The sequence below is a fragment of the Fusarium poae genome, chromosome 2, assembly GCF_019609905.1.
Source record: "Fusarium poae strain DAOMC 252244 chromosome 2, whole genome shotgun sequence".
NCBI lineage: Eukaryota > Fungi > Ascomycota > Sordariomycetes > Hypocreales > Nectriaceae > Fusarium > Fusarium poae.
In genome coordinates this window covers 5,434,937-5,451,770 of record NC_058400.1, presented here as the reverse complement: position 1 = coordinate 5,451,770, position 16,834 = coordinate 5,434,937, and the positions used below count along the sequence as shown (strand labels likewise).

General features: G+C 45.7%; 6 protein-coding genes across 6 annotated transcripts; 4 read left to right on the top strand and 2 right to left on the bottom strand.

Moving 5' to 3' along the window:
• Positions 1 to 221: 221 nt before the first annotated feature.
• On the top strand, positions 222 to 1,968 carry FPOAC1_005763 (uncharacterized protein; the record flags this gene model as incomplete). Its single annotated transcript, XM_044850277.1, has 7 exons — positions 222 to 554; positions 606 to 701; positions 763 to 835; positions 937 to 1,226; positions 1,275 to 1,361; positions 1,409 to 1,482; positions 1,536 to 1,968. 7 exons carry the CDS (start codon positions 222 to 224, stop codon positions 1,966 to 1,968), a joined length of 1,386 nt encoding a protein of 461 aa, XP_044708987.1.
• A 318-nt stretch (positions 1,969 to 2,286) lies between these two features.
• On the top strand, positions 2,287 to 2,877 carry FPOAC1_005762 (uncharacterized protein; the record flags this gene model as incomplete). Its single annotated transcript, XM_044850276.1, has 1 exon — positions 2,287 to 2,877. The coding sequence occupies one exon, from the start codon at positions 2,287 to 2,289 to the stop codon at positions 2,875 to 2,877; it is 591 nt and encodes a 196-aa protein (XP_044708986.1).
• A 1,713-nt stretch (positions 2,878 to 4,590) lies between these two features.
• FPOAC1_005761 (uncharacterized protein) lies at positions 4,591 to 5,277 on the bottom strand (the record flags this gene model as incomplete). The annotated part of the gene is made up of 1 exon (XM_044850275.1): positions 4,591 to 5,277. The coding sequence occupies one exon, from the start codon at positions 5,275 to 5,277 to the stop codon at positions 4,591 to 4,593; it is 687 nt and encodes a 228-aa protein (XP_044708985.1).
• Positions 5,278 to 8,114: 2,837 nt separating this feature from the next.
• Positions 8,115 to 10,084, top strand: FPOAC1_005760 (uncharacterized protein; the record flags this gene model as incomplete). The annotated part of the gene is made up of 3 exons (XM_044850274.1): positions 8,115 to 8,433; positions 8,485 to 10,017; positions 10,077 to 10,084. 3 exons carry the CDS (start codon positions 8,115 to 8,117, stop codon positions 10,082 to 10,084), a joined length of 1,860 nt encoding a protein of 619 aa, XP_044708984.1.
• Positions 10,085 to 10,751: 667 nt separating this feature from the next.
• FPOAC1_005759 (uncharacterized protein) lies at positions 10,752 to 12,350 on the top strand (the record flags this gene model as incomplete). Its single annotated transcript, XM_044850273.1, has 1 exon — positions 10,752 to 12,350. One exon carries the CDS (start codon positions 10,752 to 10,754, stop codon positions 12,348 to 12,350), a length of 1,599 nt encoding a protein of 532 aa, XP_044708983.1.
• Positions 12,351 to 12,455: 105 nt separating this feature from the next.
• Positions 12,456 to 13,273, bottom strand: FPOAC1_005758 (uncharacterized protein; the record flags this gene model as incomplete). Its single annotated transcript, XM_044850272.1, has 2 exons — positions 12,456 to 13,024; positions 13,075 to 13,273. The coding sequence occupies 2 exons, from the start codon at positions 13,271 to 13,273 to the stop codon at positions 12,456 to 12,458; spliced, it is 768 nt and encodes a 255-aa protein (XP_044708982.1).
• Between the last annotated feature and the right edge of the window lie 3,561 nt (positions 13,274 to 16,834).

Here is a 16,834-nt window from a genome sequence, read left to right as displayed (position 1 = left end):
AACTACCTTTTCCGCCTTGGCATTGTGAAATCGCACAAAGCATGGGTTTGGAGGCACGCTTATGCCGTAGAATCCGTATACTTGTGTTGCTGTCGGTAAACTCACAATGATACACCGAGTCCCTGGTGAGCCATTGTATATATTCGACAGACTCATCTTGGCACCCTCAAGCTATTCGATACCAGACGAGGACACTAATTCCCACGTGTCAAACTGTTCGAATGCGTTATCTTCCAATCTTAGGTTTTCTAGGGTCGTTCGCTATCGCCACCATCGATGCTGTGTCTCTGCCGCAGGATGTACCTCGTGATGTCTCGGGTTTTCGGCAGAAACATCCATACAATCCTCCCAAGCATGAGCAACGCAAGATAATAAAGGTCCGCACATCTAAAGATCACCAGGATGATGTTTCCGAAGACTTCAAGCGTGGTGTGCGTCAGGCTGATCGGGGTAACACCTTGTACTTGCCACATGGTCAGACATTCGTCATTGGGAAGGCGCTTGATTTGACTGGACTCAGTGATATTCACATTCACTTAGAGGGCGAGATCCGGGTCAGTCGTCTTTTCGGGATCGCCCGCCGTCTTGGAATCTAACAGAGATAGTTTACGGATGACGTTAAATATTGGCAGGAAAACGCTTGGTATCACCCTTTCCAAAAGTCCATTATGTTTTGGAAATGGGGAGGGCAAGATATCAAGGTATATGGTAACGGCGTCATCGAAGGCCAAGGGTTAGTCGATATCAGACCAACACTATCAGACCAACACAGGTGCCGCATGGCTGACAGTAGTAGACAACGCTGGTGGAATGAGTTTGAGGCCGGTACAGGCTCGTGAGTTGTCCGAATTCTCCTATAGATGGTATTGCATTAACTATCTGTTAGCATTCTAAATCCTGACAATAAGTATTACCGACCAATTCTGTTCTACGCAGAGAACACGACCAACCTTGATGTTTCCGGTATTCATCTCAAGGACTCACCCTGCTGGAACAACTTCATCGTGAGCTCCAAGAACATCTCATTCACCGATGTCGTAGCAACCGCTCTGTCAAATAATGGTAGCATCATACCCAAGAACACTGACTTTATGAATACAATGAACACTTCGACCGTGCGAATTGAGAGGACATGGGTCAATATCGATGATGACTGTTTCTCTCCCAAGCCTAATAGCTCCGATCTTTACGTCAACACTATGTACTGTAACGGCACACATGGCCAAGTGAGTTCCATGTGTAGATTGCTATACTGATGAAGCTAACTGGTAAAGTCTATGGGATCCCTGGGACAATACAAGGGGGAAGTCTCTAATGTTCACGATGTACATATCGAGAACGTTTGGATGATGAATGGAGATGTATGCCATATTCCCGGTTCACTTGTTATACATTCTAACATTCTCAGTATTCCGGTGCTCGTATCAAAGTCTGGGCCGGAAATGAAACTGGCACGGGCTTTGTTAACAACGTAACGTTCAAGTGAGTACCAATCAGGTTTATCCAAGTATAGGTAGCTATTGACACTTAGCCAGAAACTTCTGGGTCGCACGCATGGACTACGGAATTTTCCTCGATTCTTGCTATTTCAACAAATCAGCGGATGAGTGCAATGCTCATCCCTCAGGCATGCATATTACCAACATACACTTCGAGAACTTCACCGGTTACACGTCTGGTGTTTATGGTAACGCTGTGGCTCGTCTTTCTTGTTCGTCTGCTGAAGATGCTGTTTGCGCCAACATTACTCTCAAGAACTTTGACGTCAAACCACCATGCGGCGGAGAGCCCGTGGTTATCTGCGATGGGATGCATGGCGATGTTGGTGTGAACTGTGTTCCATATGAAAGCGATGAGGCTCAAGTTGCACTAAAGGCAAAATGTGAAACACCATTGGTGCCTATCGACACGGATCCTTGGGGCAGTGGATTAATTGAGAAGAAGAAGGGTGCCTTTCATACAGAGTAGATGTCATCTGAATACTGAAGAGGGAATGGCCTCATTTGGTAATTCCAGATCAAGCAGCTCGCCAAGAGCCATCGCCAGTACAGATGCGCTGCACACAATAGTTAAGTGATCCGTTCATCCTGGAAAGTGTGCAAATTCGGAGGAATTTTATTTAATTACGGATTTTGTACTCGGCAAAAATAATCGTCGCCAGCGCTAAGGCCATCTCTCCGTAAACAGGAAGCAAAGATTTTAAGATGACTCATATGTTGCTTACTATCTAGTTGAATCACAGAACTGATCAGGGCAACAATGAATTCCATTCTTTCACAATAAAAAATGGATTATCTTCAGAATTCAACAAACCCAAACATCTGTTTGTCTGGAGGTGCTGACGGCGCCGACATGGAATGGGGCAATTGTGCTGCATCTGTGGGACATCAAGTCATACATTGGAGCTTCCCTGGGCACTCAAGCCAGGCTACACAAGATCAGCTTATTCGACTCACCGATGAAGAGCTCAAGATAGGCAATGCAGCCATTGAAAATGCGGCCAGAGCTCTCGGTAAAAGCCCACCACGTCGACCGACAGTTTCCCGCTTGTTGCACCGCAATTATTATCAGGTGGCCTGGAGCGAAGCATGCTACGCTGTCACTTTCGTTCCAGAGGCTGGTGGCCACGCTCATCCTCCCGGAGGAACGGCATGGGCCACGACAATGTTTTCTCAGTTGCATCCAGACAATCACAGCCTCTACGTTTTCGACCAAATCAAAAATGTTTGGTTACAGTGGCAAGGCGAATCTTGGGTTGTCATTGAATCGCCGCCTCGTCCCGCAGGTATCTGGGCTGGTATTGGCGCTCGTGCTCTACAGCAAAACGGAAAAGATGCTATTCGGAAGCTGATGGGTTGCACGGTAGATGACATATAACATATAGGTACTTTACAGTTATATCTGTACAACCTACATAGACAAAATTTGGAATATAGAGATCTTCGAAGGTTAGTACATAGACTACTCCATATCACCATATTACGACCTGTAATTAGATCCAAGTTTTACTGCACTTATACATAGATACATATGCTACATAGAGTAGATATTCTAACTACTCCTGTGGCCAAGCCACATGCATGATCAGCATAAGGTCAATATGGATAGGTAGTCAGCTGCTTTTATCGGCTAGTCCCAAATACGAGAACACCAAGAAACGGGATGAGGTTCTAATGTATTTCTCTCATTTTCTTCTCTTAATCATGAACATTTAATCGAGATTCTATGAGTGTTATTTTTAACTCAAGCATGTCTTGTAGTAAATCCTATTGAAGGCCGGTCCATCACAGAGTCTGGACACTGATGCATCACCATCAGCTAGAACACCTAAGAGCAGGGTCAATGAAAGCTCACTTCACACACACACGATGCATCACCATCAAATGTACATCTTGAAAGATACCATTACGAGAATAGTGAATAACAAAATCGAAAATAACCACTATAAAACCCGTAAATTTGGTTTCTCCGTCCTGCAACAAAAACAATATTTGCAACCACCACTGCACTAGCAATTACTTAAACAGAAACCATCCTCAACAAGTTATCAAAATGCGCGTACCAGAAGAACATTTCGCCGCAAATAGTATCGGCAGGGCTTTCTTTAGCGAATATGTCTCCCCGGGTATCGTACGCGATGAAATGGCTTTTATAAATGCATTGGAACGTCTCTTCGCATCTGAAAGCGATTGGAGTCTTATTGGGCCTAAAGATGGTATATATCGTGTCCGCTCGTGGGTTATAAAGGATATTGTTAAGGAACTCCGAAAAATGGAAAACTCAGGTCTGGAGCCAGAACAAAAGTAATCCGAGACATCGGTCTATTCGAGCCACTGTGGTTTAGTTGGCTATGGATAGCTTACATATCTCTAAATAGATCCGACCTATATCAATAAACGATATTTTGTAACCCCTTCTAGTCTAGATATCTTGTAGCTAGGCTTAGATCTCAACAACGAACCTCTCTTGGTAAAGCCCAATAGTTCTCTAACTACATGTTTGCGTATGTGTTTAATAGTCAAGCCAATTCGTTCAAAATTCATACATCCACCCACGGAAATGGTAATCATGTCTCGCGAGGCTCCAACGAATGTAGAAAGTATTACAAAGGGAGATTTCATGTTCAGAGTTCCGTAATATCAGCATCGGATCTTTGTTCAGACAATTGGAGACAATATACTCAAGATCCAAGGTTACTACTAGTGAAACATATCTTTGTAGTTACACTTGATAGTGCAAGCTCTCTTTTAAATTAGGCTTTAACTAAGTACAACTAGAGATAAATAAGAGTTCTTGAAGGACATTGTAAGAAGTGAAGCTAAATAGTAATGATAGTTTATCAAGTTCAACTGATCCGTTTGTTAGGTAATAGTCATATCTCCGTTTGAGATTGAAGGGAGTGAGAGACCGAGTGTTGCACGGTATTAATGAAGTGAATGTGTAAGTCTGTCCTGCATAGCAAGCGCATCGGCTGTTCCGTCCCAGACTGAGATCCAGTCACAGTAATCCTTAACATCAAGTAAAGGAATGACAGGTCCTTTTGGTGGATCCTGATTTGATGGGTCTTGTGGTTGAAAGAAATAGCTAAAGCTAGTTGGGAGGTGGGTAAGGCTTAGCCTGAGGCTTGTGCTCCGGAGGAGAGTACTGAGGCTTTGGCTTGTGCTCAGGCTTGTGCTCCGGGGGAGGGTAATGGGGTTTCGGCTTGTGCTCAGGCTTGTGCTCTGGAGGAGGATAGTGAGGATTTGGCTTGTGCTCAGGCTTGTGCTCTGGAGGAGGATAGTGAGGCTTCGGCTTGTGCTCAGGCTTGTGCTCTGGAGGAGGATAGTGAGGCTTCGGCTTGTGCTCAGGCTTGTGCTCTGGAGGAGGATAGTGAGGCTTCGGCTTGTGCTCAGGCTTGTGCTCTGGAGGAGGATAGTGAGGCTTCGGCTTGTGCTCAGGCTTGTGCTCTGGAGGAGGATAGTGAGGCTTCGGCTTGTGCTCAGGCTTGTGTTCCGGCTTGGGATAATAAGGCTTGGGATGATAAGGCTTTGGCTCAGGCTTGTAGTAGACTGGCTTGGGCTCGGGGTGGTACGGCTTGGGCTCATGGTAAGAAACCACAGGCTTGGGATGCACTGGTGGTTTCTCCGGAGGGCAGCGCGGATCATACTCGATTAGTACCCAGTCACCGCCATTCTTTCTTTCATAATAGCGGTATTCGACATGTTCTCCTCGTTCGACGACTGGTGCACTTATAGCACCTGTGGTCAGAGCCAAGAGTGTCAAAGTGGAGAGCTTCATCTTTGGAGATACGCCGCCAAGCTGTTTTCGAGGCACAGTCTTGAAAGAATGTAGATAGTGTCTTTTGAATGAGTGAGGAACAGAATTGGGAAAGAGAGAGGTTGATAGTGAGTGAGAGAAAGAAGATGAAGAGACGAATACTACTCCCTTTTATGTTCTTTCTGGATCCTAATTATCTTGTTGGTAATTATGAGAGCAATGTGCTGCCTATGCGAGTATCATGATCCTCCAAGTCTCTTTCAATAAAGCAATCGCTTGCGCTAAACTGAACTTTGCATATCTCCACCTTTCCCAAGAACTCAAACGCCATACGTCTTACCCACCTCGTAATACAACTGAAGCATGCTGCAGTAGCTACAAGCTTAGAAATGTATGACAAGTATAATATTCGCGTTTGTTCACAGTACGGTTGGGCACCTCAACAGTTTTCACTGTACACCCAACACTGTTGGTGAGAGTCGACCTCGCGACCTTCACCATGTCCTTCAATACGCACCAAATCCACTGTCTTACAATAGGTACCCGATAGCTAGATCAACATGCGGCAATAATGCCAGAGTAAGGATATTTAAATGCATACTTCTATCAAGAACCTGAATAGAAGAGGGCCAGCTCCAACCCGCCAAATGCTGGTGATGTCGTGAAGGCTCAAACCAAGTATACTGCTGATAGGTTAGGAATCTACAAAGTAATTGCTAACTCATAAGCATGATGTATTATCCTAACGTCTCGTCTTGCCTGTGCCTCTACCGGTGGAGCGTCTCCGCTAGTCCAGGCAGACACAACAGAAACTCTGCAATTGATGCTTGCTTTTAACCTTATCGGTATGTGCCCCTGTAGCCTTTAACCGATCTGTCAGTCCACAGCCATTAAGCTTTTTTTGAAAACCTTGGTGTGTATGGATAATTGCATGAATGGCATAACACGATGGCAGATAGGACTGGTCTGGCCCGGTCTGGTTTAGTTGAGCCGTTAGTTGTGGCTTTAAGCTCAGGAATGCGGGTGCGAAGCCATAACGGGACTCAACGTCGAGACATCATAACGTTGAAGATCTAAAGTCAATTCTACGTTAGTATGAGCACCAATCTGATACAGCGTTCTCACTATCCAAGTTGCTAGGCCAGTAGCTGAAGCATTGGTAGTGGAGGGTCGGAGTCAATTCGAAAGTCAATAATTTCCTGCTTCTGCTCCTCACATGCATAACTCTACCTCGGGGGCCCAGAAGTCTGAGCCAGTTCTACATACAGCTAACGGGACTAGTAAATTTGGTTCAGCCATTGGCGCTGTAAGCTCACGGCATCGAGTCTAAACCTCAGCTCTGCAAGCCTTCAAGCTAAAATCAAGAGACTCACAAACTATTGATGTGATATATTGAGCTGCATGCTTTATCAACCCTAGATATGCATTCCCACCTCTTCTTGCTCCTCCCAACTTCAGATTCTTTCCCGATGGCCATTCTTGCATCGATCCAGAGTTTTTCGGGCTTGTGTATGATCAAGCAATGATTCTGTTATGCATGATACGAGCCCAGAGTACTCCACAAGAACTTAATAGTTTGTTCCTTTTAACCTTATCCTTATGCTTAAGGTTCATACTCAGCACACCAAGTCCGAATATGCGATGCGTACATTGTCAGTACTTCCAGCATACCGGGATTTTTACTTGATGCTCGACGTGTGATCTTGGATGCTGTGGGGTTTCAATCAGTCTGGATGGTATACAAGATGGTGTGGTTGAACCAGGTGTTTACACGTTTGGCTTGGTAGTTCCAGACACCTAACAGCGTCATGAATGTTCATTCCATGAGCTGCTGGACAAGTCATATAACCTAGTCTCGGCAAATGCAAGGACAATCCAGCCTTCCGATCTGTGGCTCTTGCTTATGACTAAGATAGTGACTACTGGATTTTATGTTCCGGTCCCTGGTGATCGATTACCTCCACCTGCATGAAAGGTCGATTCAGAAACAAGTGGCGCCTGTGATACTTACCACCGGTCTGTGGCGTTATTCCATGCCTCATTCGCAACGCTGCAGGTGAATGTGACTCGTTTTGGGTGACAGATAGACCATGGCATTGAAGGATAATCTTCTGCTCTCACCTTTGTGACGCCAAAGGTTTAGATAACAGAACAAATAACAAAATCGATTAGCTCAGGCCCCACTGAATTCAACATAGCGTAGTAATGGTCAATGCCTTGCTGTTGTAGTTTATATTTAATATGTATGAAGAAAATGGTTATTGTAGAATGTGAAAACATTAGAATTCAAGGTATATAGTTTGCCAGTAGAGAGAAATAAGCACATACGACCATACCTACCAGAAAATACGGGATCCCGTCTGCTCTCCCATAGTCAAGCTGGTAAGGGGCGGATTAGTAGTTGGGTCGGTGACGACCAGCGAATCCCCGCTGTTGTATGTTTTTGCCTTTTTGACATTTATGTCAGTCAGCTTTTGTAGAAGCTTCGCTGTTCCGTTTGTTAAACCAATTGTCTCTAGGCTTAATGCAGTTTTCTTTTGTCTCTCAGGTCTCACGCATCCTGATTTATGCACCTTTCATTAGAGATAAAAATTGAAGGTATATACTTGCTTTGCTCCTGATGTTGCTGAGGTGTTATTGTTATCCGACTGTCACTTTCATCCACTCGGGCCACAACCGCGGGTCCACACGAAGTCGGAATCTACCCGAAATCAGTATCTTACGGTTTCGCAGGTTATTAACCTCGCGGCTTTTACTACGAAAACGCATCTCATAACGCTTCGCTTTGGCGCAACATAATATCACGCACCCTTTATCGATGTCCGATAAAGTCTTGATACTGCAACTTCATTTACACCATGGTGCCTCTCTGGTCTTTTAGCGTCATCGCTGCCATTCTTTGTCTGCGCTCCCTTGCAGCAGGTACAGGCAATATCATCAATCATGGTTTCAGTATATCTATTGACGACAAATCCTACTACATCGATCCTGAGCCGCGGTTTCATCTCGCGGCTTGTGGAAATTGCAAAAAGAGTGAATATTCGGCATCAATTGCTGGCTTCAGTCGGGTCACAATCTTCAATGCCCAAAGCACTTTATTCTCCGATTCCGATCTAGACGACGCAATTGATGCGTATTTGTCTCACGATGATGTGTTTAGTATTGCGTTTTTGCAAGGTAGGTTGCATGTTTTCTGCATGATACTATGTTTGCTAAAGACAAATACAGGCATATATGTTCGGCCTGCAAAAGGGTTGCCACTAAATATAACTGCCTCTTCCAAACGAGCCTCCGATCGTTTCGGTACCCATTTCATCGAGCCTCTTGGTTTGGGTGAAGATATTCCGCCTGGACCGTACATGTTTTCTTCGGGATCTTTGGGATTGCACGCCCCATATTTGCTTTATACAGACTTCCAGGGCGCGTTTCACCAGGGCATTGTTTCTTCAACGAACGGTTCTTTTAAGCCACTCCCAGTTTCAAACGTCGGCTCTTCTTCTCAAACTATTCCTGTTCCGTCCCGGCTATACTACAAGCCGACGACTGAGAAACCGCTCGACGGTATACGGGTCGGAGTCAAAGATATATTTGATATCAAAGGTGTCAAGACGGGAGCAGGAAGCCGGGCCTATTATGAGTTGTATCCGGCAGCCAATGAAACTGCACCTATCGTCCAGCGACTTGTTGATGCGGGAGCTATCATCATTGGCAAACTGAAGACTACACAGTTCGCCGCTCCTGAGAACGCTCGAGATGCCATTGACTATCAGGCTCCCTTCAATCCTCGTGGTGATGGATACCAGGAGGTAGGCTCCTCTTCGTCGGGTCCAGGTAGTGCCGTGGCTTCATACGAGTGGATCGATCTCGCGTTGGGATCCGATACTGGAGGTTCTGTTCGTGTACCGGCTGAGGACAATGGTCTCTTTGGTAACCGACCAACACATGGACTGGCGGATTTGAGCAGTGTTGTTCCATTGGCGCCCCAATTCGACACGCCAGGGTTTCTAGCGCGCGACCCCAGGCTATGGGCCAAGGCTTGCCAAGTTGTCTATTCGAACTTTAAAAAGAGTTATAACGCTTATCCAAAGAAAATCTCAGCCATGGGGATACCCATCAAGAGCGTTGTTGATCAGAGTGAATCTGACGGCATGATTGCAAATTTCGTACGAAAACTTGAGGCCTTTTTAGAAGCCAAAACGACATCTTACAACCTCTCCAAACATTGGGCTGATACGCGACCAGAATCCTCACCAGCCAACGTGCAGGATTTACTCAGTCAGACATGGGCAGTGATTTCAGCTCAAGAACAGATTCGTCTTGTTCGAGAGCCATTTTATAGAGACTATGCAGCCAAATTCGATGGACGACGACCCTACGTGAACCCTTCAACAAACGGATCGTGGGCTTGGGGTGATGGTCTACCACTTCTGGTAGATGAAGCTGTCGAGAACAAGACAACGTTTGCGAATTGGTTCAGCAAGACTGCATTGCCCAGTAACCCAGAGACTTGTTCCGAAAGCCTTATACTATACAGCTCCAAAACTTCCCAGCCAGCGTACAGGTTCACATACGGCGAGACTTTCGGGACAGAGGGCTTGGCAGGCGTGCTTTTAGGATTCAACGATGGATTCATCTCACCAATGGCAGGAAACCCGGATTTCGTGGTGCCGCTAGGTGAGATTTCGTACTGCAGCACTGTAACAACCAAGGAAGAGAAAATGCCTGTGTCGCTTCGCATGATGGCGGCCAGGGGATGTGACAGTATGTTGTTGAGCCTGATTAATGGACTGGTAGATGATGGGATTATTCCGATACCCAAGGCAGGTAATAGCTTGGATGGAGGTAGGATTTATCTGTAGGATTATCGTGAGTCTATTTTTACACTTTTTAAGCGGAGAAAAAGATGAGAATTAAGTTTATTCCCTGTTGTGAAGGAATAACCGCCCGTTGGATGGTAGAGTTGGTGCTATTGGCTGTTGTTCAACGGCACAGCCTTTTCTCTATCAGGACCTAGTGAAAGAAGGATTGCGTAATGTCATACGAAGCACGTGATGTTGTGATAGGCAGTGACTCTGTTGGTTTGGTTTGGGTATGACATTCATCCTTCCTTTAATTTCCTTTTTTTTCTTTTTTCTCATCTTATTTATTACAATATTTGCGCTTCGACTCAATTCAATCGCCTTTTGTTTCAAGTTGATCGTCATCATGGCGAATTAGCGCTGACAATAAACTGAAGCTTGGGCATGGCAGGACTCCTAATTTGATTCTGATTCTGATTCAGAGGCTCTCAAATTTGCGACAAACAAAAACCTCGGATTTCCCATCAATTGAGCTGGATATTGGATAAGAGAGCTCAAACGACAGCTGGTCATTCATTGCATGCGACTTCTTTCCATGCAACACAACAATGCGCAACAATATTCTCTACTTCAACTAACCAGAGAGTGCCAAGCAAGACTGGACTGGACTGGACTGAACTTCACTTCACTTCCATTATGATTCGAACTTGGCGCGATAATGCCGCAAAAGGCGTCGGACAATTCGGTGTCGTCTCTACTCGTCAACGCCTTATAAAAATCACGACAATATTCATCGCCTTTATATGCCTCCTCACTCTATGGGAATTTTGGTCCCATCTCTCATTCGCGTATCAAAGAGTCACGTCATCAAGCTTGGCGCAAGCGAACGTGCCAAGTCAAACAGAAACAGAAACAGAAACAGAAACAATCCTTGTTGATGATGATGATGAACCCCAATTTACTGGTCCGACTAACCAAACAACCCAATTCTGGTCCGATTTACTCCAACAATTCTACCACGCCAAACCCAAAGGCAAGAAAATTAGACCTCCCAAGTCTCTCTCACGCGACAAATTCGACCCTCATGGAAGCACTCCCCAGACCGACACAGACTGGTTGGAGGTGTCGGATGACGAGATCAACTCACTAAAAGAAAACCACGAAATATTTATCCAGGCTCTGCGACATCTTGCCCCGAAACTTCCATTCCAACCCAACACCAAGGGCATCGTCATCACCTCCAAAGGCTCCGCGTTCGGGGTAGCAGCTACAGCTGTACTCATGCTACGACATGTCGGATCAATCCTACCCGTCCAGCTTTTTCTTGACTCGGCAACTGAACAAGAGTTGCAAAGATGCAATGATACATTGACAAATTTTCAAGTTCAATGCTTAAACATGGACGATTTCTTGCGCCTACCAAACACGGCATCAATTCGCAAACCGAACATCCAATCTTACCAGTATAAAGTCATGTCCATCATCTTCTCCAGTTTCCAAGACATTCTATTCCTTGATGCCGATGCCTTTCCTCTTAGAAACCCCGATCATCTCTTTGACGTGGAACCATACAAGGGCAGCGGATTGGTGACATGGCCAGACTTTTGGCTACCCACCATATCTCCCCTGTTCTACAAAGTCGCTGGCGTCAAGATGCCAAACGTCACCATCAACTCTCGAAGCTCCGAGTCAGGAGTCATGCTTTACAACAAATCAAGGCACGCCGACAGTCTCTTGCTGGCTGCTTACTACAACTTTTATGGCCCAAAGTTTTATTATCAACTTCACTCCCAAGGTGCTTGGGGCTCGGGCGACAAGGAGACATTCATGCAGAGCGCCTATGTTCTGGGTAATCCTTTCTGGCAGGTGAAACAACCACCTGAGCTGGTGACATCGGAAAAGATCAATTGGGGTAGCGGAATCTGGCAGGCCGATCCCGAACATGACTGGAAACTAGAAACGGAACGAGCGAAAAACATCACCACCTTAATACGAAAAAGAAAGCAAAGGTTAAATGAGGAACATGTCAAGGTCACGAGCACAATGTTTGCACATCTCAATAGGGTCAAGTTCGACATGACGCATCCGATGCAAATATTAGAGGACTTGGCGCCTGAACATCCCGACGGGCGCATAACACGATTATGGGGAGACGACATCGGCAAGGTCTCCGACGTGGCTGGATATGATCTAGAAAAGGTCATCTGGGAAGAGGCTATCAAGGTGAACTGTGACCGTGAATTAATGGAGGAATGTAACAAGATACGGAAATATTATGAGGCAACATTTGGATAGAACGAGTCAATGTTCACACAGCAATAGATGAGTGTATTTATATAATCGCAGGCATACTCTTTGTACATACTTGGACTAGATATCTCAAGGTTGAACATTGATCACTCAGTTCTTTGGTGCATACTTGATGCCGCTGTCTGGGCAAGAACTCTTGCTTCCATCAGGCTCAGAAGCCACAAACTCACCCTCCTGGAGCGAACCCTTCACGTTGAAATGGTACCAAACCTCGCTCAGCGAGCTGCCCTTGCACCCGATGGTGACACGCGTACCGTGCTGTGATGCAAGTGCATCCTCGATCTCACTCGCGGTAAACGTCTTGTCAGTGGATGGTTCAATACCCGCCTCAGCGAGCCACTTGTATGTGGGCAGAGTCTTGAAAAGCGAAATGGTCCTCTTGACGTAGTCGGCTGCTTCCTCACCGGTCTTGTAGTCGCTGTAGCAGCTGGGCTCGAGGGTGCTGATGCAAGTGCCGTGCTTGTCCCACTCGTGCTCCCACAGGGACTCATCATTGCCGTCCTCGCTAACCCAGTACTTGTCCATGTACGAGAGTGTCGAGTTGCCGAGGAACTTGGACACGATGGACTTTATGTCTGTATACTCGCGGCTCTTGTCGCAGAACTGAGGGTATGTGCCGTCACAATAGTCAGGCCAGAGACCGTGAATGGTCCATGAATCTGATTTGGTCAGTATGGGTATCATATTGATATGTTGGCAGTGTACTCACCTGAAGGTCCTCCAGCGGGGTCAGAGTCCCAGAATTGAGTTTGAAGAAGCTGGCCAGCGGGGACGAAGCAGCAGGTGTCTTCTACAGCAGTCGTGTTGTGGCAAGAAAGCGGCAGGTCATTGGGGCATGACGAGAATGCATCAGCTTGCGCCTTGGCAAGGAAGAGCGCCAGTGGAACGAGAGCTTTAGTGAAGGCCATTTTGAGTAGAGCGAAACGTTTGTTCTGGAGTTGTAGGATATCCAGACTACCATGCGATACTTTATACAATCTTCTTATGATGCACGTGTTCGGCAGACAGAATACTTATCCTTCCTAGTGCCGGACACAATTGACAGATAAAGCAGCTGCAAGGAAGTAGACTTTACGACAAGGTCTCATTCTGCAATCTGTATCGTCAAAGAACCCCACGTGCATTGTATCTCTGAGAAAACCCCATCAGGATCTTTTGTTTGTCGCTAGGTTTCTCAGCCAATAACATGACGCAATTGACCATGGCAAGTGTAGATCAGTAACATGGGGGGGCAATTTTGAGCCACAGAGATGTCGCAAAGGGTTGAGAAGCCAGCCAATACTATTTGAGATGGTTGATAGCATGAGAGATTGACTTTTGTATAATTTAAGAAGTTTCTACCAATTAAAGTGAGAAAAGACGTTGGTAAAATATGTGGACAGGTACATGCAACAGCAAAAAGGCGTTTTGGTCATCTCGCAGATCAATGCCGATTTACCCGTCAACGGTCAACGATAGCCCATCAAGCCGTTTCACAATGCTAAGCTTATTAGTCCACGATGCGTCATTTCTTAATTACATTCCTATCACGGTTACCGATGTTCCGATACCGCTGATTGACCTTCTGGATATCGATCGCTTCACTACCAATGAGAATTAACAGTTATGACACTATCATCCACGTACACACTTTGAACCTGAATCTGTTGACGGCATAACGCGCAACGACTAGTCCAACGCGTCCACTGCGATAAGCTCGATAAGCACGATAAGCACGATAAAAGGCGATAAACTCGATACTGATCGCGAATCTATACCTGATCGGGATCCATGGCTTGACCCCGGCAGTCCACCTCATGCAATCAAACGAGAGCGACGCGTACTAACACATGCACTTTGACTCGAACTCTTTGGCCGCTATTCTAGGTGCCCAACTGTTAGCGTATAAGTACTCTTGTTCAAACGATATCATCTGCCCACGTCTACTCTCTTCTACTAACCTTTCCACCCAAACACCACAGGAATATCGATGAAAATTCTATCTCAGTCTACGGTATATGCTGATATCCGACTAACGTGGATCAAAGCAATTTATTCCGATTCAGCCATGCCTGATAAACTTATTACAAGCTATCTCTTAATCGCTGCCACATGATCCAGCAGAGCCATTCATGGAAATGTCCTCACTTCAGGGTAAGTTGACAACGGCTGTGATGATGAGTGATAAATTTGGACAAGCCTACAGAGTAACTACATACCAAGTGAACAGCAAACTAATCCTCGATTGACTACTCCTACTGGACTTGGGTGATCCACCATGACTTTTTCAAGAAACATATGATCTATCAATCCGTCGCATTGCCTCAAATTGTTTCCTTAGACGTTCAAACACGGCGACAAGCTTGCTACTTTCATTGCACCTGGCCCAGTCAGTAACCTGTTTCTTTTCTTTTCCAATTTTCCCAACGGTCGCTTGAAATCTTAGCGATATGAGACAACGCTCCATTGCTTTTTTCCATACGCATGATCGATCACAATGCCCCTCTATCAATGGCATGGCATTTATCATTAAATCCACAGAGTGAGGCACAGAAGCTCCTCTCACTGCTGGGATAGCTCGTTGGAAATTACACGGTAGCATTGCGTTTGTTGATGCATCATGCTTTTTCTTTTTCTTTTTCTCGTTTTGTTTAGAGACTGCCAAATGTAGAGACCATACGTTCTCGACTCTGTTTCCCAGCCACCTCAAAATGGATGTGGTATCATATCCCCCTTTCCGAGGATGTACATGATAAGATAAGCCAAGCCCACCGCTCACTTCCGGGTCAAGCGACTAAAAATCCGAGTGACCCACCATTTGCGCAAAAATCTCCGAGTTTGTCTTGGACAAACCCAACAACATGATATTAATCAATCATCCCTTTTGAGGAGTTTCTGTTACGAGGTTTCAGCTCACCTGCCAAAGGCTAATGTAGGTCGTGTAACGTGAGTTGATAACAAGGTTGGTTAGTTGATGAACTAGCCAAGATCACGGTGATGATTTCGCTAGGTCAAAGTGCTCAGACCTTTGACAGTATAGGCGAGGTTCGATCAGACGATTTCCTGACTCGCCTTTATCGCTTCCTAGAGACAAGACCAACTGTGATAGTATGGTCTGTTCTCCATGTTCGATTAGTGTTTTTGTGACTCGAAAGACGTGATATTGCTCCGCAATGGTTGATGTGGCGATAGCATCTGTCAGACTGCATGTTGAAATTATGAACATAAACATGCGGACCAATTTGCAAGTACATGCCTTGATACCATCTATTTTTGTACCTCGATGCTTGGAAACTATTTTTATGTCTGTTATCACCTGTTTTTTCTCTGGGCATCTCGTCACAATTCAATTTCTTATGCTCATGATAACAAGCATCATGCAAACGATGTACGACAAAGTGTCTCCTGTAGGGTAAACCTTGATGGTTGTTTACCTCAACAAGGTCAGTCCAGGCACTCAACTCACTCAACTCAGCTCAACAAGTGGACTCTTTTCGCTCGTTAACCCAAAATCCGTAGTCTGTTTTACTATTCAGGTGAGGTGACTAGATACGATCCTACCCCCTGTCATGTTGATGGAGAGCTGTGGCTGCGGGCCGTGAAGTGCTCCAAGCTTGGTTAGCCATCTTTTTTGTTTCAAACCTTTTCGGGTTATTATCGCCGCCCCAGCAATCAAAACGAGACGGATCGACCGGGGGAATTCCACTTTTTGTCAATCCTACATTGGACGCAGAGGAGGGACGGCTCAGCCGGTGGCTTACACACATCAATGCTTTTAAAATTACGGATTGGAGGCACCTGCACCTGCACCTGCACCTGCACCAGAATCACCTAGATCACCACTTGCAGAGTTCTATGAAAAGAAAGAAAGAATTAACCTGAAACAAATCTCTCTGCAACCAAGACTGAAACCAAACTATGCTGAGAACATATTGGATTTGCATGCAGTTGCCAGGACATACCTTGACATCTCAAGTCTACCCGGCCCAGCCCTGTCGCTAAATTTCGCCACATTCTTTGCCCTATACCTCGCCTCAGCTGAAGATGCTGGTTGAAGATGGAACGTGAATCGTCGCAAGAACGGGAAAATTCCTCAAAACTTCTAGAAGCAAGCTAATTGAATGGTCTACGAAACTACATGACACACGTCAGTAGTCTTTTGATGAGCAATCTTAATACTTGACGGATATAATCTCGATTGTGCAGTAGTACCTACGTACAGTAACCACTTAGCTACAGAGTAGTCTAGTCTAGTCTCCAATCCTCTTAGCCTCTGCAGCAAGCTCCTGATCTTCAACTGACTCGAAACCCCTGCCATGCTAAATTTGGAAAAGGCAAACAAAGCAACGTCCAAGCCCTCCACCGTCACCACCAACATGCGGTAGAAGCTCATGAAACGTCTGAGCGATGATCGGATTGACACTAGATCCAGGCACAGGCACGGAACTGGACCCTCTCCCCTGAGCCGAATAGGCCGAACATGCCCAGAG